We start from the raw sequence: 21,799 nt of genomic DNA, 5'->3' as shown, positions 1-21,799 counted from the left end.
CCCGGGCCTGGCACCGGCCGCTCAGGGCGCCTCCGGGCGGGCGCGGCAGGGGCGCGTACTTGGGCGGTGCGGGCAGGATGGTCTGGTAGTTGTAGTGCTGCTGCTGTTGCTGGTTGAGGATCTGCAGCTGCAGGAAGAGCTGCTGCTGCTGCAGGATCCGTGCGTAGGACGAGTCCATGGGGGGCGCCCCCTTGTCCTGCTTCTGGTCCGGGGGGATGTACTGGTGGTACTTGAGCTTCTTCACCTTTGGCTTCAGCTCCTTGGCTTTCTTGCTGCGCTGCGACTTCTCGCTGGCAGACTTGGGTTGGCTTTGCTGGGGACACAGGAGATGGGGGCGGGGGGCGCCATCAGGGGGCAGTGAGGGGCTTCTCAGAAGGCCCCGACCTCTGCCCAGCTTGGTGCCACTCTCCGCTCCCGGGCGGCTCCTCCAGCAGCAGCAGCCTCGTCAGCGCTCACGGGTGTGCCAGGGACGGGGGGTGCGCAGCTGACGGGGGTTGGGGTTGGGGGGGGCACCGTGCGCAGCCCCACTGACTTAAAAGAGGCTCTAGCCCGGAGAGAAAAATCGAGCAAATGCCACTGTCATCATGGCCTGGAGCAAAGCGTGGACAGGATGAGGCAGCAGCAGCCGACTGGCGGGATCCTGCCCTCCGCAGTGGCAGCTCAGGGCCCTGGGGGGGCCGCGCCGCAGAGGCCAAGGCGTTACCCAGAACAGAGGAAGGGACCACGATCTAGTCACACCAGTCTCTCAAACACGCAGTGCTCAAAGCAGGGCACCAGTTGTGTGACAAGGAGCAGAGCTGAGGAAGGATTCTGGGGGCAAACACTCGGACCTCGGTGGCCAACCATGAACACACCAGAGAGGCCGAGAGGGGCCGTGATGAAGGACGGCCTGGGCACCGGGACCCCAGCGCGGCTCACGGCCTCCTCTGGGATGGGGGAGCTACAAAACCTGAAGTTTCCTGCCAGCAGCAGGGCCTCAGGGCCTCACAGAGATGGTGCAAACAGGGAAGGCCTGGGGGTGGGGGTGCCACCCAGACGGGCACCAGGGAGCCCCACAAACACAGAGGCAGCAGCCTGAGGCCCCCGGGAGGCTTGGCTCCAGCAAGGGAAGGGGAGCCAGGATGGCTCCCAGGCTTCGAGCAGCCACAGAAGAGGTGCACGGCTGGCTGGAGACCCTCAGCCAGGCTAGGGTCTGTGTCGGGGGCCAAGTCCCAGAGACCCTGGAGGCAGGCGGCGGGGGGCGGGGGGCCCTGGGCACTGGGCCTTGGTGCTGCTGCACTTAATTCACCTCAGTGCCTGACACAGTGTCCCCCCTACGAAGGTGGCCTCTCACGGGCTGGTGGTGAGCCCTGCCCCTCAGACGTGTTCTCTTAGACCTTGGAGGAGAATAAGAAATGCCCAGGGGCACCCGGCTGGCTCCGTCCCATCTTGGAGTTCAAAGTTCAAGCTCCACATTGGGTGCAGAGATTCCCCAAAATAAAATCTTTCAAAAAACAAAATGCCCGAAGTGGCCTTCCTGTGACCTCAGGCCCATCATGTCCCTTCTTGGTTGCGTCCCTCACAGAGCAGACTACGACTGCCACCCGGGGTCGGTGGACCAGAGGCGGTGGACCGGGGGTGGTTTCACGGGGGACAGTGGAGCAAGAGCCAGGAGGGCCCATCCAGATCCAGGCCCGCCACGCCCAGTAAGCAGTGGCGTGTGACAGCCGCAGAGAGAAGAGAAACTCCCACTTCCCTCAGTGACCTTCGCCAGTCCCCGACCCGGGGGGACACATGCACCCCACTCCCTGCAGCTGTCCCCTGCACTGGGACAAAGTCACAGCAGGGCCTGGAAGGGCCCTGAAAGGGGAAGGAGGGCAGTCGGCTGGAGACCTGTACCTTAATGAGCGTCGGGGTGGCCTTGGCCGCAGGGGCTGCGGTTCCGTTGGGGAGGCTGGCAGGCAGAGGCGGCTGCTCTGCCAGGAAAAGTGTTTCTCCGGATTCCGGACCCAATGGGAGTTGAGACACAACCTGACAGAGGAGGAGGTGGCGTGGCCCCATCAGGCAGGATGGGGCCGCAGGTGTCTCCCCCAGCACCGGCACTGCTGGCGGGGAAGCGGGGGGAGCAGGTGGTGCAAATGGTGGGCAAAGACCAGGGGAGGTGAGAGGAGCAGCCCAGGGAGGGGGGCAGGGCAGAGGGAACGGGAACATGGGAACGGGAACATGGAGACACAGAGGGCAGGGAACAGGTCACTGAACTGTTCGAAGGAGAAGTGAGCAGGTCTGGGTGGTGCAGGCATAGGCCAGGGAGCCTCAGGGATCTCACTGGGAGGCAGCCCCAGGCAGGCGGGCTGACTAAGGCACAGGGCCCACTGCCAACAGCTCCGGGACCCAACAGCCGAGGCAACACCCCGGAGTCCCCGCCCCACCTGGCCCAGGTGAGACCTCGCTCTGGGCAGCTCCAGCAAGTCTGGGCCCTCGGGGAGCAGGGAGAGCATCAGAGGGGCGAGCTCACCTGAGGAGGGGATACAGAGGTGGCACTGGGCAGTGGCTCGCTGGCTCGGGCTTCCAAGGGCGACGGCACGGAGCCCTGGGATTCATGGCTGGCAGGCTGCTCAGGGGATAAGGCGTCGCTGCTGTCCTCGTCGAAGGAAGAGCTGTCCGCTACTTTCGGGTAGTTCACCTGGCCCACTGAAAGCCAAAGCCGGCGTAAGACTCCTCCCCCAGCCAGGCCTGTCCCAGCAAGGTGCCTGCCCTGTCCGCCCCCACCTCCACTCCAGTGAGGCAGACAGGAGAAACCCCAGCAGCTGACCTGCTTGCTGGGTCCAAAAGAGCTCCAGGAAAGCTCCTCACGACCCGGAAACACAGGCAGGAGCGCTAGCTACCATGCTGTCCAAGTGCTGCCTCGTCTTTGACTCTACACTGTGTCCCATCCTCAGAGTCAAGTTCCACGCTCCCTCCCTGTAGCCTGTAACCTCCACTATCTCATCTAGATGTTTCCCTGCTCTTAAAGGCACTTCATGTCCATCCTATGGTGGCACAAACTCTCCTCTTCCCTCAGAGGCTCATGGACCCAGCAGCGAAGGCTCAAAGGGACCAACAGCCCGAGCGCCCGGCTCCTCTCCAGGCTGCCTCAACCCCCTGAAAAGCAGGGACAGGCTAAGGGCCTCCAGGAAAAGGTACGCCTCCCCGGAGAGGTGGAACAGGGTTACTGGACTAGAGGTGACTTCCTTTTAGTGGCCTGTGGCTCCTGGATATCGAAGGCCCAGCAGCGGCAGCCACCAGAAGGAAACCCATCCCGCTGGCTCCAAGTGCCCTGCCCTGCTGCACGGCCAGGGTCCTGGCTGAGGCCAGGCCAGGAGGGAGGAGCAGGACGGCCAGGGCCCTAGTGTGGACATCCCAGGTCACAAAAGGAAGGAAAGACAAGTGGGATATTTCAAAACATTACATCACTGCCACCCGCACGGCACTGCTGGGGTAAGAAGTTCTGCCTGGGGCCTGCTGTTCACACGGGAGGAGTGGAGGCGGGGGTCAAGGCCAAGGTTAGCTGTCTGAGGCGCCTGGGGAAATCCACAGCGGTGAGAAGACCGTGGATAGGGAACGAGAACAAACCAGGAACTCTCCCAGCAGACTCTTCCTCTCCAGAGCCACGACCCGAGGCTCCTCCCTCCCCTGGGACCAGGGAAGGACAAATCTGGGCTCGAACCTGCACTAGCCAGCAGTGGCAAGGGCGCCAGTCACACCCAGTGCCAGGGCTGGCTCCCACACTCCCTCCCCTCCGTCCTGTCGGGGCCGCGCACGCAGCGCGTGGGGGGCATGGAGCGCCGTGACTGCCATGTAGCCCAGGCCACTGACACATCTGGGTTCTCCCCGCATCTCGTCCTCCCAGCAAGATGTGCCACCGGAGGTGCCACCGGGCCCTTTATACACGGCTCCCAGCAGGGGTGGTGGAATCTGGGACAGCGGGGCTCCTCCTCTGGCCTCTCCCCAGAGCGCAGTCCAGCCGGAGGCAGCGGCCGGCCAGTGGCCCAGCAGAGTCCATCTGCCTCCCTACTATGACCAGCTTCAGGCCAGGGGCAGGCTGGGAGAGACAGGGTCCCTGCCCTCTGATTTTGGTCCAGTCCCCTCTGCTCAAGGGAGACACAGACTCTGTGGAGATGCTCAGGGCAGACTTTTTGGAGAAGGGGCCTTGACGCGAATCTCCAGATCAGCTGGGGTGGCCTGGAGGCACGGGCGGTGGCGTGCTGTGGGCGGCTGTGGGGACCGTGCGGGTAAGACAGCGGGAGGTCGGCCTCTGCGAAGCCCCCCTCCTGCCCCCATCTTTACCAGGGCTTAGGACCGCCTCGGCCCCCTCCCCTTCTCCTCCTCCTCCTCAGACCTGGCCGAGTCTCTCCCCTCCCAGGACCCATCTCCTCCTCTGCCTCCTGCCTCTCGGCCACAAACCTGCACCTCTCCTGGCCTCCTTCGCAGACACGATCTCCCTCGTTCTTCCTGCTCTCCTCCCTTCTTGAACAAACGGCCGCATCTGCTGTCACCACCTACTCGCTCCCCAACCCGCAGGATCTGGCTTTGGCAGGCAAATGCTCCTGTCCCTCAGGTCACTAAGGGTTAACAGCTGCTTACCGAACTAGCTTACACCCCCTCCTCAAATAAGCCCCGCTCTGCTGCACCTCAAGGCCACTGTCCACACAGTCCCCTCTGCCTGGAATGTCCTTCTGTACCTTCTCCACTGGGCAAGGTGGAGCCCACACGTGTCCTACCGTCTGCCCGACTTCTCCGGGCCTTCCCACCATACCCGTCTCTGAGAGAAGCCTGCGCGGGCCAGGCTCGCACTGTACCTGACACACCATTACCCCACGCCCTCACCACAGCGCCTGTCCCCTGGTCCGTAACGAACAAGACTGCTGACGGCAGCAGCCCTTCTGTGAGTCCCTCCAGACGCCCAGGACCTCCAGGCCCTTTATACCCATTATAGCCCGTGGGCCTGCAGCCTGTCCCGTGAGCCAGGTGACTCAGCCACTAGGTCACAGGACCGTGGCCTTCTCATTACACAGCGCTGGCATCTGACCAGGAGCCAGGCTCGGAAATCGCATGTTCCTACGACAGTCTTCTTGCATCAGAATGAATTCTTGGAGGGCAGCGTCATACCATGTTCATCTTTGTAAACTGCGTGACTTCACACAGGGCCTGGCGCCATGCCGACTCTCACAGTCTGGGTGGCTGAAGAGTCCAGAACTGACTTTGGCCTAAACACAGGCCCGACATTAGGGGCTGCTATGGAATTCAGTGAGGACCAGGGCAGGAGAACACGGAGACGTGGTGGGATGAACGCTCCCTCCTGGGAGCTAGGAGGGCTATGGGCCCAACTGGCAGAGCGGCTGTCAGGGCACACTGGCTTCCTCCCACAGCGCAGAGGCCCGAGAAACCAAAGCCCCCTCTGACCCTGAGCTCACAGCCCAACTTGGCCTGCTCTGGGGTCTGTGGTTCCCCCGCCTGGTGCTCTGCCCAGAAGATCTAACTCCTTACACTGGAAGGAGCAGGTGAGCCTCATGGCGACCTCCCAGGGGCAGGAACGCACAGCCTTGCCCAGGTCCAGGTCTTAGAAGATATGCTTGTACTAACAATGACCAAAATCCTAAGGAATCAGGTCCGAACACCTACCTGTAGCACACAAGGCCCTGGCACGTCCTGGACTCTGCCCACCTCCCACCTCCTTCCAGCTCCGTGCCCAGGCTGCCCCTTGCCCTGAGAGGCTCCCCATCCCTGGAGCCCACAGTGGACTTGAATTCCAACTCATCCCGCAGCCCCAGTCCTGGCCGTCATCTCTCCCGAACCACCCCCCTGGCAGGGCCGGGATGGGGACCCTCCTCTGTGTGCCCAGAGCAGTAGGGGATCCATCTGGGACAGCTATTGCCTCTGGCATGGTCCTTGAGGCCGCTGGGACTGTCCCAAGCTAACACAACCTGCTTCTCAGGCTCTCACACTGTGCGCCTCAGTTCCCTAAGGTTAAGCAGGAGGTCAAGCAGCGAGAAGCCCAGAGCCCCTTCCTCCTGCATCCAGCCTGCACGTCCACTCAGGGTGCCTGGGGCCTCCTCACCAATGATGGCTTCTTTCAAGCTGGACTCCACAGGCAGAATGTTCTTCTCAACCAGCTCCATGGGGCCCGGCCTCTGTGCAATCTTCTCGTTGAGATCATCAGCCAGTCTGGCTCTCTTCAGCTTTAGCTGCTTGGCCTGGAGGGAAGGCTCGGCCGAGGTCTCTGCCCGTGGGAGAGAATGGAGTGCAGGAGGATGTAGGAATGGACCTGGCTCTACCCTGGGAACTCCAGAGCAGCTCTCCTTCCCTCTGGGGAAGGAGCAGAAGCCATCAGGATGCAGAGAGTGTCCCAGGCAGAGAAGAGCGGCCCAGCCTTAAGTTCTACAGAAGGGGCCCTGGCTGCAGACAGAGCGTGGGCACAGCCAGTCAAGGTCACTGGGCACGGGGGCTACAGAGCGGAAAGCCAGCAGATGATGGAGCCCTCCTCGCCCTCCCTCAAGCCTTCTTGGTTACGAAGGCAATTCAGTCCCTGCTCTGGGTCTCAGTGTCTCTGTCTACACGATGCAGGGCTCAGACTAAGGAAGTTCTCCTCCAGACTCAAAGCTGAGTCAAAACTAAAAACGACTGGATATGTTCACACTGCTTTCAGCAGCCAAAACAGTTCCTTCCTTAGAACGTGGACAGAAGTGTGCGCCTGGCCAGGCGGACACACCCAGGACGCGCTCACTCGGGTGTCGCAGGTGCTCACGTGAATGCCGAATGGATGTGAGAGTGAGGGAGTGGATGAACACAGAAAGGAACTGCATTTTCAGAAGATTCTGGAGAAAAGGCTTTCATACCAAGGGATGACAAGATCTAGGGCCACCACGTGGCTAGAGTTGAGAAAGGGCAAGGCAACCCAAGAGAATGTGACTGTGCTGCTCTGGAAATCTGCAGAACCAGTGTGGCAACATGGCTCTGCTGTTCTACGGTGTAAAAGGCCTGGCTTATGCATTGTGCACAGAAATGGGAGCGGTAAGGAAGGGGGACAAAGAAATGTGGGGGATGCGTGGTGGAAGCAGCAAGGGCATGGGGAGAAAGCAGTCCCAACCTCACATACCTTCCAAAATATGCATCCTGACCAGCTCCGATCTCTCCGGCCGGGAACAAATCTTCCGTTTCAGATAGTCCTCTGTCTACAGAAAAAACATACCAAGAGGATCTCAAATCCAGGATACAAGTTATGACATGGATCCTCTGTGGGCTCCCCCCGCCCGTCCATCTTAGCCTGGAGCTGCCAGGGTTCGGAGGCAAGGGGAGGTCTGGGGGCACTGCATCTACTCCCAGTGCACCTGCCTACCCACCCCTCTCCCGTCAAGACTATTCGCTTCTCTGAGGCTGAATTACTAAAGTGTTTCTTAAAAATCTACTACGTGTACTATCATAAAAGTAATACAGGTTCATTAAGGAAAATGTAGAAAACTACACGGTAAAACAATAAAAAATTCAATCACTCACTGTATTTTGGGATATTTATTTCTAATCATTCTTCCATGCAGATGTCTCATTTTGCAGAGTTGTAATCATAGTGAACATAATTTTGTATCTTGTTCAAAAACTGTAACGTATGATATCATGAGCATTTTCCATTCATTCTGAATGGCTGCCCAACAGAATACTAATTCTGATACATGGTGTCATGGGTGTAGTTCCTCCAAGTCCAATGCCCTCATTTCTGCATTTCTGAGACGCCAGGCGAACTGAAGCGTCCCCTGACCAGTCTCAGCGCCAGCCCACTGCTGGAACACCCAAGAGGCCCCAAGTCCGTCTGACTCCAGAGTCAGGTAACTACAGCACCAGAATTTTTCAAACCACAGGTCAAGACCATGAGTAGGTCAAAGCCAGCACAGAACAGGACAGGACAAGGTAGACTAGTGTTGAGCAGAAAATAACAAGCCAGAGCGCACTGCCTGTGGGTACAGTAAAGCCCGGGCGCTCGCCTGCTGCCTCGGAGCCCTGACCCGGCAGTGTGGAGCCCTGCAGGGGACAGCTTTGCGTCTGTCACTCTGCCCCACCTGCAAAGGGCACTGGGACTGCCACAGCAGCTGCAGAAGATGGCAGAACAGGAGTCGGACACCACAGGTCTTCCCAGGCATCAGAGGGAGCCGTGTTTTCTAAGCTACCCGACATTCTGAACTGTGGACAAGCTAGAATGCAGCACTAATTAAGAAAATTGAGTCTCAGCTTTGTCACTTACTAGCTGGACAACTGAGTTAACTTCTCCCAGGTGCAACTAGGAAATGAAGAGAAGAGAACCTAATCCCTAAGACCCAAGTGAGCAGAACCAGGAGAACGATATCAATTGGCATGTGGAAGTAATCGGTAAGTAACAGCGGTTCGACCGAGCTTGTTAGCTCCTTGCCGACTCGCGAAGCAGGCCAGGTAACGGCACCAAGTCTTACAGCTGGGTCTGGGGCCATATTCTCCACTCCTCCCAGTAACTACACCAGTGCAGCTTGTTATTGCTTTGGTTCCTGGTGTATGACCTCATTCTTCCCACTTACTCTAGGAATCATAATTTTCCTTAGAAATTTTAGAGAAATAAAATAAGAAAGACAGAAAAATGTCTCACAAGTAAGTATTTCAGTCTCTGCAAGAGCTGTGGGTCTTAGGGAGCCTGACCTGTATGGTCCTCTACTAGGGAGGTTCTCTTTCCTTGTCTTTTATGTAAAAGAAAAAAGTGAAGGGAGTGGAGGGGAAGCATGTCTGGCGACTTCCCCATCTCTGCCCACACTGGGCAGCAGAATATCCCCCTGAGGCCCCTGAAGGAACTGAAACCAAGGGGGGGCAAGGCAGCAGGCCAGGTGCTGTAGCAGGAACCGGGGCTCAAACTGGGGGCTCAGCTTCTGCATTCACTGCCTCCAGTGGACACTGGCTACTCAGGGCACATGGAGACTGGTGAGGTTTCTTGCCCCTCGGAATGCCCTTCCTAGAGAGGCATAGGCACGGCAGCCGAGGATGTGGAAGACCAGTCCTCAAGCAGGCTTTCCCGTGGCTGGTGTTCGTGCCCCGACATCTATAAAAGGGCAGGTGGGATGAAAGATGGGAACAGACCAGCGGTCTCCAAAGCAACAGAAGGGAGGACTACTGATACACCCTTAAATGCAGAAAAGGAGCAATCTTGATCCCGTATCTCTTCATGCTGTGCGACGGCGGGGGTGGGGACGGGGCAGCAAAAGGCAGCGCTGTGTGTCTGGAACTGAGGTGTGGGCTGGCTGGAAGGAACACACCAGCCATGGATGCACTGGGCTCTGCAGGCCCTCGGGGAAGAAAGGCCTTACCCTGGCCCTCTCCAAGCTCCTTCTCTGTTCATGAAACGCAGCTGGACTTTTCAAAGCTGTTGGGAAAAGAATCATAAAACAATTACTTTTATGAAGCATCATGTGTACAGCTATAATTTACACTGGAGAAAGCATCTTAATTCAAGTTAATTTTAGCAACACCAGATCTTATCAGCGGAAGTGAAGAAGAACATGGCACCTGAGTAAGCACGTATCTTTCACGGTTCAGCTACCCCCATTACAACAGTTTTGGTTAGTTCATTCCTAATGAGAACAGTCACTGCCTACGCTCGGGCTCTATAAAGTGCACAAATGGAATGCAACGTAAAAAAATATCCTGGACCCAATACTTGGCCATTAGCTGCATGATCCTTATTGACCGGTCAACCCTCCAAGAATTGCGCTGGGCCCCAGCTCACTCTGGTAAAGACAGGGACACAGACAGGACCACGGCTGTATGTTGGTTCACCTTACTTTTTCGACCTAATTCGGAATCATGAAGTGACCAAACTTCCACCAGAAAGACCTACGTCTGCTTGGATGCCATTTCCTCCTTCACTTCAGCTAATATAACAGCGCTGCTAAAATTACCTTAAATTTCATCTCTGAGGGCTAAAAGAACTTCACAGTAAGTGTATGGCTGACCCCGGTGCACACAACCAGCAGCTGACAGGAAGGGCTCCCTACAGACCCTGAAGCCTACCACTACACAGACCATAGCTCTTGAGGCAGCAAACCAGACCAAACCGGGACCAAATCTCAAATGCGGCACAATGAAGAGAGTTTTGTATCAAACACTTGGCTATAAAGACAAAGGATGAACTGGGACACCATGAGGGTGAGAGGGAAAAAGGCCTGACTCACTTCAAGTAGGGAACAAGAGCAATAAGAGAGAAATTTACAAGACAGTGGTCAGTTTCACTTCTGCTGCCCTAGAATTTCAGAACAGCTGTGAGGCTGTGTGTGGAGGCGACTTCTGATAGGCTGCTGGCTGTGGTAGGAGCACAGGGGAGACGCTAAAAGTAGCAAAAGCACAGATATGACCTATCCTGCCTGCGCCTTTGTGCTTCCTCCCCCGTCCACTCCTGGGGGTTGGGCCTCAGCAACCACAGTCCCAGCAGAAAGATCTAAATGTCCCAGCACTCCTTATTTAACAAACATTCTGAACTCTTAGGATGAAAAAGAATCATTTTAAACGATGAGTTGAGAGCCCTCCCTGTCTTCTAACGGCAGGGGGAGCTCTAGATTTAACAAAAAGTCTCTTAAGAAAAACCAGCATGGCCGGCCTCCCTCCCCACCTACCACAGCATTCCAAGGCATTATCCAGGCTATCTCTGCCCTAAGCTGGGGAGGTCTTGGGCAATTCAGTGGGTAAGCAGACAGCTCCTGCACCTGCTTCTACTGGGTAAAGCTGGTTCACCTCTTAAAACCAGTCTTCAAAAGTCCTGACATGCCAGAATCTGGGGGTAGGGTGTGACGGACCACTGTCATGGAGCAGACAGTAAATACGAAGAATCAAAGTGAAAACTCAGTGCCGGCCCCAACCCACCCCCAGCTTCCTTTCTGCCTTATTCCCCTGCACCGCACTCATCACCACGGACACTCTTTAACTGGTTGATTGTCAGCCTCCCACGAGGACACACTCCATCAGGGCACGACTCTTTCCTTTGTTTCTGACAGAATCCCTGGTGCCTACGGAGCCCAGCACATAATTCATTCAATGAACTAATGAATATTCTGTAAGAAACGGTACAAGGTATACACTAGTGACAGCAAAGCAAGAAGGTTCTGTGGTAGAGCACTACACCTTCTAAACTTTCACCTGAATGGCCAGAATTTGGGCTCTTATCTGGGTTCAAAACTTCACAGAAGTCCCAGATAGAAAAATCAAGGCAACTGGGATGTCTTCCTGGGTTCTCCCAATCATTACTAGGGCGACACCAGGGACTGCATTCTGGGTCTCATTTTCCTCTTCTGTAGAGTGAGAATCTGCCTGCCTCTCAGGACTCTTGGAAGAGCTGGATGGAAGCAGAGTGCTCGGAAGCAAGCAGAGCACAGACAGATGAACGAGAAGCGCTGCTGTCATCGGATGCATCGGCATAGCTGAATCACAGGTTCGATTCCCACACACGCCTGCTAGTGTTGGTACCACAGCCACACACCTATCTAAAACCCCGGTTAGTGCAGCCACACACCTATCTAAAACCCCGGTTAGTCTGCTGCCCCAACAACCTACCTTGGCTATCCCAAGGGGTAAGGCACAAATCCAATTTCTGGAACCACCCACAACGCATAGGATTTCTAGATGGAAGGGGAGTCCATCAAGGATGATGCAGCATGAAGGGGGATAAGAGGCAGGAGAAGTGGCTGTTGCATATATGACTTCCTGTTTGGTAAGGGAATTTTCACATAACAGCAAAGGAGAAATGAGTATTTACGGAGTGCTTACTTATGTGGTCGGCCTGTCCCAGATACTTTAAACAGATTATCTGATTTAATACTCCTAATGATCCCATGTGGTAGGTAATACTCCACTTTCTAGATAAGGATACGCTCAAGAGGAGAGGAAAGGCCAGCGGGTGGCAGAGTTAGGATGGCGACCTCACTCTACCGCACCCGCCAGTAGACTTCTTCCCACTCCTCTGGGTGGATTTCTTAACTTCGGAAAGTAGAGGAGGAGGACTCTGCTGGATGGGGAGGCGAGGAGGCTTCCATTACGTGGACTGCCCGAGCGAGGGCTGAGTACCGGCAATGGGAAAGGTCAGCTTGACCACAGCACTGAGCACAACAGGTGTGAAGAGGGGTTCAAAGCGACCGCAGGCACAGAAAGCCACGGTTTGAAGCCTGGGGCTCACTGTGGAGCTTCAGGGCAGCCTTCAGCACTGATACTAGGAAACAAGTGGGAGGGGTAAGGAGAGACCAGAGGAATATATCAGCTGCTCAGGGCCTGATCAAGAAAGCCAGAAATCAGGACAAGAAAAGAATTCAAGACAGTCATTACCATTCCCACAAGACTATTTCACTTTTTAACATTATCAGCACACTGAATCCTCTTAACAACCCACAAGGATAGGACCCTTCTTATTTTATGTGGCGGAGCTAACAGCACAGCCACCTGCACGGTCACTCACTGAGTGGTGGGCCCCAGCCCAGCTCTAGTTCTGTCCGCCTTCTCTTCTCTGGTCTCAACCTTCTGACACGTGTGCTGGTTCGTCCCAGTCCGTGAGCAGCCCATACTCGCTCTGTGCTACTCTTTCCCCATTGTTAACTCTGCTCTGAGAACAGGTTCGGCAATTTCCAGAGCTATTTCCAACAGAAGAAGGGAGCTATTCCTCCTCCAGGTCGCTGTCAGGATTCCTGTAGGATGTTCCTTGGGCTCCCGTGGGGAGAGACTAGAGCTGGGGCAGCCAAGACACAGGGCTATAAAGGTAAGCCCTGGGCTTCCTGGGAGGAGTGAGTGGCAGTGTGTAGTCAAAATCACCTGGGGCTTCACAAGCCAAGTGCAACAAAGCAGAAAATAGTTTTTAAAGTTTAGGCCTCTGTTTGTGGAAAAACCCTAAAAGACTCAAAGTTAACCCATAAATGTGTGTCCGATGAGGAGGGCTACGTTTGCCTCAGACCTCCATCTCCCTCCTCCTTGCTGTCGTAACAGCTTTGCCACAAGAGCCAGGATGTTACTCAGAAATTTCATTTCCCCAGAAACTCCTAGAAGGCAGTCTTTGAGAGAAGCCCCCAAACCAATGCATACCGAAGAACTCCGCATGCGGCTTGTGACATGTTTGGGGTGAGGGCACTTCTTGACTCTTTACTCCCACCGTCTGGAAGCCGGTTCCACTGGGACCCTTCACTGCTTTGTGTGCTCAAAGGGAAGTGGGCGGCACGTACTGAAAGGAAAAATAACCAAGCTCCTCACGGAAATCAAATGTACAGAAGTGGCTAAGAGGTGTGACGTTCTTCATCACAGTTTCAGTTCTAGATGTGGCTATAACACCAATCTATATTCTGTTCCCTCTCTCCAATGCTCATTTTCTTTCTCTCCTTACATGTTTGCTGCCCTAATTAAATGAGGGCCTTGTGAACTAAAAAAAGAAAAACGGTTTAATTTTTCTTTAAAGATTTTATTTACTTGAGAGAGTGAGTGAGACAGAGAGCATGAGAGGGGAGAGAGTCAGAGGGAGAAGCAGACTCCCAGCTGAGCAGGGAGCCCAGTGTAGGACTCAATCCTGGGATTCCAGGATCATGACCTGAGCCAAAGGCAGCCGCTTAATCAAGTGAGCCACCCAGGTGCCCTAGTTTTAATTTTTTGAAAATTATACTGCCATCAGCTTCCATGCTCAGTGTGTCCACTGAACTTTGTGACCTACAGTGCAGGAGCACAGAAATCGAGCAGTCCGGATTTAATCTAGCACTTACAGAGGGAGTATAAGGACCCTTAAAAACCAACCTATAGCATCAAATTAGGATATTAAACAACCTGAGATTTACTTAAACATGTAGGCAAGGGAAAATCTTCTGAGATCCACAAAACAGTTCCGGGAACAGCTCTGTTCTTTCCTCCCATCTCAGCAAGGAAAGACAGCAGTTAGCCATCAAGACTCATTTCCTCATGATCATTAGGGAGTATTTACTAAGTGCCTGTGTCAGAATGTCGCTTTATTAGGTGCTGGCATAATAAAAATGATGGTTCCCATCCTCGATAAGATACTTTTGCCAGAAGCTCACCACCAAGTCAACACTCACAGGAACTCAAGAAGCCTATGAACACTATAGCTAATAGCAGTCAATGGAGTGCCACGGTCTGAGGAGACCTTCCTTCAGGAAAGCCTGCTGGATTTCTTTTGCCACTGTAGAAGCAGCAGGCAAACACACATTGGATACGTAAGTTGGGGGCTTGGGCAGGGGATGGGGTGCAGGAGATAAATGCATTTAATAACCCGGGAAGGAAATTAAAAATACAGTCACTCATCCACCCATCCAATAAACAATTCTGAAGTATTATGCTAGTCACTGAGAGTAAGGATAAACAGAGTAGGGTCCCAGCCCTCAAGGCAGTTCATGGTCTGGTTAGAGAAAAAGACAAATAATTACAACACAAGATGGAAAGTTGTGTTTACAACTACAGAGGTAATTTAAAGTGCCACATAGGGGGTGCCTGGGTGGCTCAATGTGTTGAAGCCTCTGACTTGGGTTTGGGTCGTGGTCCCGGGGTCCAGGGATTGAGCCCTGCATTGGGCTCTCCGCTCAGCGGGGAGCCTGCTTCCCTCTCTCTCTGCCTGCCTCTCTGCCTGCTTGTGATCTCTCTCTGTCAAACAAACAAACAAACAAATAAATAAATAGAGTGCCACATAGGACAGAAGAGGCAAAATTCAGCCCAAGGCGAGAGTGTATGAACTGTCCAGGTAGATCTCACAGAGATGTTGTACCCAAACAAACAAAACAGAAACAACACAGATAAGAATGGAAGTTGGTGATGGAGGGGAGCACCTGGGTAGCTCAGTGGGCTAAAGCCTCTGCCTTCGGCTCAGGTCATGATCCCAGGGTCCTGAGATCGAGCCCCACATCAGGCTTTCTGCTTAGCAGGGAGCCTGGTTCCTCCTCTCTCTCTGCCTGCCTCTCTGCCTACTTGTGATCTCCGTCTGTCAAATAAATAAATAAAATCTAAAAAAAAAAAAAAAAAAAAAAGCGAGTGGGGAGGTCATCTGAGGCTAAAGAACACCCAAGAGCAGGAAGATAGAAAGGAGCACACCAAGTTCAAGGGGCTACAAGTAGTTTGATATGGTGGGACCAAGGAGGACGTCATGTGGCGACAATGAGTTTGGAAAGGAGGACAGCCCAGCCCACAAAGACCCTTCACGTGCTACTGCAGGGACTTCTGCATCTGGGAAGATGGACCAGACATACTGTTCTCTACTCCTCCCACTAAGTACAACTAAAAACTCCAGATGCTATACATAAAACAAACGTAAGTAGGGGTGCCTGTCTGGCTCAGTGAAGGAGCATGTGACTCTTGATCTTGGGGTTGTGAGTTCAAGCCCCATACAGGGGGTAGAGTTTATTTAATTAAAAAAAAATAACAATAAAGCAAACCAACCTAAGTAGGTTTTGAAAGGTGAAGAGAAGAAGGCAAACTGGCTAGAGACCTTGGGACCCGAAGAACGATGCAGTGGTGAGTTCCCTGGGTTTCCTCTTTATCTCCTACATCCCAGACTTGGAGCTGAAGAAACCAACAATCTGGAAACGCCAATGGAGGCAGACGAAAAAGCCGCAGCAAAACCTACTCTCACTGCCCAAAGGACCAGAAAAAAGGCAAACTCACCAAACAAAACTTTTAGATAATAATCGTTCTATTCCAGACAGACACCACAACAAACACCTCATCTGCCACCAGGAGTCTAGATTCCCCCGCCTTGCAAGGCTATTATAATATAGCTCTCCAATTCCCTGCCCAAAGGTATCAAAGAAGGCCAAGTATGAAGCTGGGGCTTTCATTCTCACCAGCCAGTAACAAATACCCTCCCCACACCCCAAGGAATAAGTGGAGACCAAACAGGGAACCTGGACTTATAACCCACCTAGGAGAAATAAGACACCTCTCCCCTCTCTGCTGTCAGGGAAGGGCTGAAGAGACAGGACTTTCACTGTGGCTCAGGGATAACAAGGTCACCTGTACTCATTAAAAAAGAAAAAAAAAAAATCTAACATCATATCATCCAAGCCCTGGATGAAGAAGAAAAAAGGTGGGTTGAAAAGTACTTAAAGAAATAAATGCTAAAAACTCCCCAAATGTGGCAAGAGACCTAAGTCCATAGATTCAAAGGATGAGCAACCTGGAAGAGAGAAACCCAAAGAAATTCATGCCAGGATACATCACAATTAAACTTTTGAAGATGAAAAACTTGAAAGCAACCAGAGGGAAAACAATTTGAATGACAGCAAATTTCTCATCAGAAACCAAGGGCGCCAGCAGAAAGTGGCATGATATTTTTCAAGTGCTATTAAGAATTGTATCTAGGGGTACCTGGGTGGCTCTGTTGGTTAAGTAACTGCCTTCAGCTCAGGTCATGATCCTGGAGTCCCGGAATCAATTCCCGCATCGGGTTCCCAGCTCTATAGGGAGTCTGCTTCTCCCTCTGACCTTCTCACTCATGCTCTCTCTCACTGTCTCTTTCTCAAATAAATAAATAAATATTAAAAAAAAAAAAAAAAAAAAGAAAGAAAGAAAGAAAGAAAAAAGAATTGTATCCAGAGTTGGGTGCCTGGGTGGCTCAGTGGGTTTAAAGCCTCTGCCTTCATGGCGATTCACGGATAAAAATATATGTTTATAAAAAATTATAAAAAAAAAAAAAAGCCTCTGCCTTCAGCTCAGGTCATGATCCCAGGGTCCTGGGATCAAGTCCCACATCAGGCTTTCTGCTTGGTGGGGAGCCTGCTTCCTCCTCTCTCTCTCTCTGCCTGCCTCTCTGCCTACTTGTGATCTCTGTCAAATAAATAAATACAAACTTAAAAAAAAAAAAAAAAAAAAGAACTGTATCCAGAGATCTGTATGTGGCCACCACACTAACCAAGGGAGTGACAAAAACAGACCTGCATGGAGGGTGGGTGGGGGATACTTCTTACTTGATGTTTTATTTTTTAAATATGTATATTTTTGTATTATCTATGCTGACCTTAGACAACTTTATTTGAATAGACTTAAAATTTTTTCTACAGCAATTTTGGATTAATATATTTTTAAAAGATTTTATTTATTTGACAGAAATCACAAGTAGGCAGAGAGGTGGGTGGCGGTGGTGAAGGGGGAAGCAGGCTCCCTGCTGGGCAGAGATCCTGATGGGGGGCTCAATCCCAGGACCCTGAGACCTCGACCTGAGCTGAAGGCAGAGGCTTAACCCACTGAGCTACACAGGCACCTCTTACTTGATTTATATGAAAAAATAAAATAAGCAGAAACACAGCTGGTAATTGGTACACACTCATTCCACCCCCCCCCATGTCTACATGCTCCCCTTCCTTGTATCCCTTTAATTCTGAATCTATGAAACTTACAAATACACCGAGAGAACAGTGAACAGCCATGTAACTATGACCTAGATCCACCAGCTATCTTTTAGCTAGATTTGTTTTCTCTCTCCAGCATACACGCACAAGCATATACACACACGATTTTTGTTTAAAGAATTACTTGAAAGTTGCAGATACCGAGACATTTCATCCCCAAATTCCTTAATGTGCATTTCCTGAGAATAAGGACATTCTCCTATAGAACTAAAATACCTTTATCATTCTCAAGAAAATTAAGACTGATTCAATAATATAATCTAATTTACAGTCCATATTTGAATTTCCTCAGTTGCCCCCCCCAAAACGTCTTTTATAATTTTTTAGATTTCCCCCCAATCTAGGATTTAGTTGAGAACATGCACCTTATTTGGTTGTTCTTCAGTCACAATCTAGAATAGTACGTCTTTGCCTTTTTTCGGTTTTTGTGACACTAACCTGAGTATCTAAGCCATCTGTCTTGCAGAATGTCCTATATTCTGAATTTGTTTCTCATGATTAGATTTAGGTTAAAAATTTTTGGCAAGGAGACTCCAGGTGATGTGTAACTCTTGGTTTAGAAAACACTTATACCATGTTGCCCAACCACTGATGGTGCTAGAAGTTCGAAAGGTGACAGGAGATGTCTCCATAGCACTTCCTCCTTTGTAGTTAATGTCATTTGTGGCCATGTGAAAATCCTGTTCCCTGACCATCATTTACCTCATTGTTTCAGCATCTACTGAGGACCCCCGCCTGAAATCAATTATGACACTGGGAATGGCAAAATAGTAAGACCTGCATCTTTCCAAGATCGTGTAGTAGTGATCAAGAGGACATTGGGAAGAATCAAGTGGAATGACTGGGTGAAAGGTTATGCCATTAACCCTCTCAGACTACAGGAGGAGCAAGCTTGGGATAGGGTGGGAAACTGTTCAGTTAGGGGCATGCTGGTACAAGTTGATCATGAGACATCCTACCAAGAGATGTGCAAGTGTGTGCATGTGTGTACACGTGTGTGTGTGTGTGTATGTGATATCATTCAAAGATTATCTGATAGGTTATGTAGAAACAGAAGAAAATCCTTGCCAGTGCTGAATCTTAAGAGAATCCCAGAATTTAAGTGATTCAGTTCATCACTAATGATGAAGAGAGCCCAGCAAAGGAAACAGAAGTGGCTCTCTGAGGCAGAAGAGAGCTATGCAAAGCTGCTCTCAGGAGTCAGCCTCAAGAACAAGAGTAGGGGGACACCTGGGTGACTCAGTTGGTTGGACGACTGCCTTCGGCTTAGGTCACGATCCCGGAGTCCCAGGATCGAGTCCCGCATAGGGCTCCCAGCTCCCAGCTGGGGAGTCTGCTTCTCCCTCTGACCTTCTCCTTGCTCATGCTCTCTCTCACTGTCTCTCTAATATATAAAATCTTAAAAAAAAAAAAGAACGAGAGTAGGAGAAGAGAGACAGCAGCAGTGGGCAGGATAGACAAAGTAAGGCTTACACAGTGTCCACAGGATTACTGACACTTAGGAAGTGGCCGCTGGTCTCGGAGCCAGGCCAGTAGGCTGCTGGGGCACACAATGCACCAGGTGGAGAAGAGGTGAGGAAGTAGGGTCCAGAGGTTTATGTCTCCTAAGAGGTTAGGATGTGCTAACAGTTAATTACTCATTCTCCCAAGAAATATTTACAGAGAGCCCATGCGTCAGACTCTGTTTCGGTGCTAGGACAGCCATGTTCTCCTCAGCCTACATGCTAGTGAAGGACACAGAGAACAAATGAACATCGACCACTGGCAGGAGGTGCTATGGGCCACGAAGAAACATAAAGGAGGAGTTGAGTGAGAGAGAGTCATTCTGTGGGGGCAGGAGCAGTTCTCTCTCCGGAAGGTCAGGAGATGCTCTGGAGTACCCTCTGAACAGAGCCCAGAGGAAGGAGGGAGCCCCACGGGCATCCGTGGAGGAGCCTCCAGACAAGGAGAGCAGAGGCCCCAGGTGGGAGCCGGCCTGGGCGACAGAGGCCGTCAGGCCAGGGCAGCAGAGCAGAACAGGAGCGGCAGGAGCTACGGAGGGAAGGCCAAGAGCGGCGACCCCCGGGCCTTTGCAGGACTTCGGGCTTGATCCTGTCTTCAAGTGCTACTAGAGGAAATGACGTGGGGAGAAGAAATAAAGGACCGTGTCTGCCAACCTAGTAATGGACACCAAGGCTCCCGAGAGCAACACAGAGTTGCTGCACACGGCCTCCCGTTCTCCCTGATGTTTGTACAGGATGTTGGGAATGACCTTCCTTGAGCTTCTTGGAACTTATTATTTTCCCCAATTCATACTGGAGACCTGACTTGCCTGAGATCACATCCCAATCAACTACAGAATGGAGACTTTGGTTCTTCTGATTCCAAAATTTGTATCTTTTTACTTGTCTCTATTTCAGCACAACAGAGGCAGGAGGAGGGGAGGGGGACCGGGACACAAAGATCATCTCTGGTCACGTTTCTAGGCCCCCGGCCCCAAAATGTGATAATTACAAAACAAAACAAAAACACACAAAGAAACAAAAACCTCAGTGATTTTAATCTGACCTTTTGCATTCTGCTTTCAGCTCCCAGCCAGTCCTCTAAGAGATGCTGCCTTGTCCTTTTCTCTAATACTGGCAATGAGACAGAGGGAGGACTTCAAATAGAACCTCAAAAAATGTCCAAGTGGACACACATTCTGCCATTCCTCTTCCCTCCAGACCTCCCTGAAGGGGCCAACATAGCAGAAGGGGTCTCTATATAAGAAACAAACTCTTTCCAAAGTTAATGGAGCCTTTTGTCCCATCCCTTGGCCTAGCACTAGTCTGTCACACTGCTTCAGGCACTTTGTTAACTTGGTCAAGGGACCACTGACATGGTACGGGGTCCCCAGCCCTGGAGACAAGGGACTCACAAGCTGTCCAAACTGGGTCATTCCATAAGCAGCAGCCTCAGAGGTCCTAGAAATTTGTCATCACTCTTGAATCACACAGACAGGCTATCCTCTACTTGAGAATTAGTGCGAGAAGACAGTAACAGTGATCTATGCTGCCACTAAAAATGAAAAGGGAAAAGATCAGCAGCCTTTGGTCCAGTGTCCCTCTGGGTGCAGCTGGAGAGTCATTGGCATTAGCTTGACTCTGGAGTGCAAGACTCTCTCTGGGATGCAGATTCCTGGGCTTCAAGACTTTTACTCATTAAGTTCTTTGAGGATTCCGGTGCCACTAAAATTCCAAACCCACTGTTTCCCTAAGTCCAAAAGGCAGAGGAAAGGTGTCAGCACAGATGAGAAAGGACTTTCATTTGCTCACTCTCCAACACCAGGGGCTAAGTGACCATGAAGTACACCTAGTAAGGACTTGATAAATCCTCTTTCAACAGCTTAGTTCCAAATTTCAGCTCTGCTAGCTATGTAGGTGCCCACAAATTAGTAGAGTTTAATCTCCTGAGCCCTTTTCAGGTTCACCGCCCTGGGTTGCAAAGCATGCATTTTTTTTTTTTTTTAAGATTTTATTTATTTATTTGACAGAGAGAAATCACAAGTACACTGAGAGGCAGGCAGAGAGAGAGAAGGAAGCAGGCTCCCTGCTGAGCAGAGAGCCCGATGCGGGACTCGATCCCAGGACCCTGAGATCATGACCCGAGCCGAAGGCAGCGGCTCAACCCACTGAGCCACCCAGGCGCCCCAAAGCATGCATTTTTAAGAGTCAAAGGATCAGGTCTTTTTGCAACTCCCCTCCCACCCCAGGGAGGGCCCAGTACCCACTGTTTGTCTCTGGAGCCCGGCGAGCACACTCCATAGAAGGCAGCTATAGAAAGGAAGTGTGAGGAGCCCAGAGGACTACTGGAATCTGGGGAGGGTCCCTTACACACCTGAGTGATGAAAGCACAGAGGTCAGCCATGCCCCTGGTGAGTGACCTTTATGTGTGATCAGAATCTAAGGGCTCTGTATCTGGGCAAAGCAGGGCCTCCTAACCTGGGGCACACTGTACTGCCGCAGAACATCTGTGAAGCCCCACAACTGTGCTGAACCTCGGGAACCCACGCAACTGTGCAGCGAAGGGACAATGTAAGATTGTCTAAGGAGCATCAGTGGCATCAGAGAAAATCAAGCAGCTCTGATCTAACTAAAGGTTATTATGACAGAAATGGAAAGACGGCCCTGGCCTTCAAACAGCAGGCAGAAAGGGACAGCAACTTGGAAGCGATTTTAGTGCTCCTCTCACCACCCACTACCAGCTTTCACCTTACCTCACTAACTGTGGGTCCTGATCTGATGCTGTTTTCAACTTTCACTACTGAAACTGTGGGGGGTGGGGAGGGGGAGTACAGCAGGCTATTACCATAAAATTCCTGTCATTTAGAACCATTAGTCTTGGGGCACCTGGGTGGCTCTGTGGGTTAAAGCCTCTGCCTTCGGCTC

General features: G+C 52.0%; 1 protein-coding gene across 10 annotated transcripts in view; it reads right to left on the bottom strand.

The window, feature by feature from the left end:
* MRTFA (myocardin related transcription factor A) overlaps window positions 1-21,799 on the bottom strand; it is a 195,021-nt gene that overhangs the window by 8,584 nt on the left and 164,638 nt on the right. For 8 of the 10 annotated variants that reach the window (XM_004771275.3, XM_013045097.2, XM_013045098.2 and 5 more), the window contains 6 exons: window positions 9,336-9,391; window positions 7,115-7,190; window positions 6,077-6,238; window positions 2,495-2,670; window positions 1,879-2,010; window positions 60-313 (listed from right to left, as the gene is read on the bottom strand). In XM_004771275.3, coding sequence (XP_004771332.1) covers window positions 60-313; window positions 1,879-2,010; window positions 2,495-2,670; window positions 6,077-6,238; window positions 7,115-7,190; window positions 9,336-9,391 — 856 coding nt within the window. The other 2 variants (XM_045083801.1, XM_045083802.1) reach the window with 2 other exon arrangements.

This window comes from Mustela putorius, unplaced genomic scaffold, assembly GCF_011764305.1.
Source record: "Mustela putorius furo isolate JIRA1106 unplaced genomic scaffold, ASM1176430v1.1 tig00000738_pilon_pilon_pilon, whole genome shotgun sequence".
NCBI lineage: Eukaryota > Metazoa > Chordata > Mammalia > Carnivora > Mustelidae > Mustela > Mustela putorius.
Note: the sequence above shows the minus strand (reverse complement) of the source record. Positions and strands in the feature narration are given on the sequence as shown.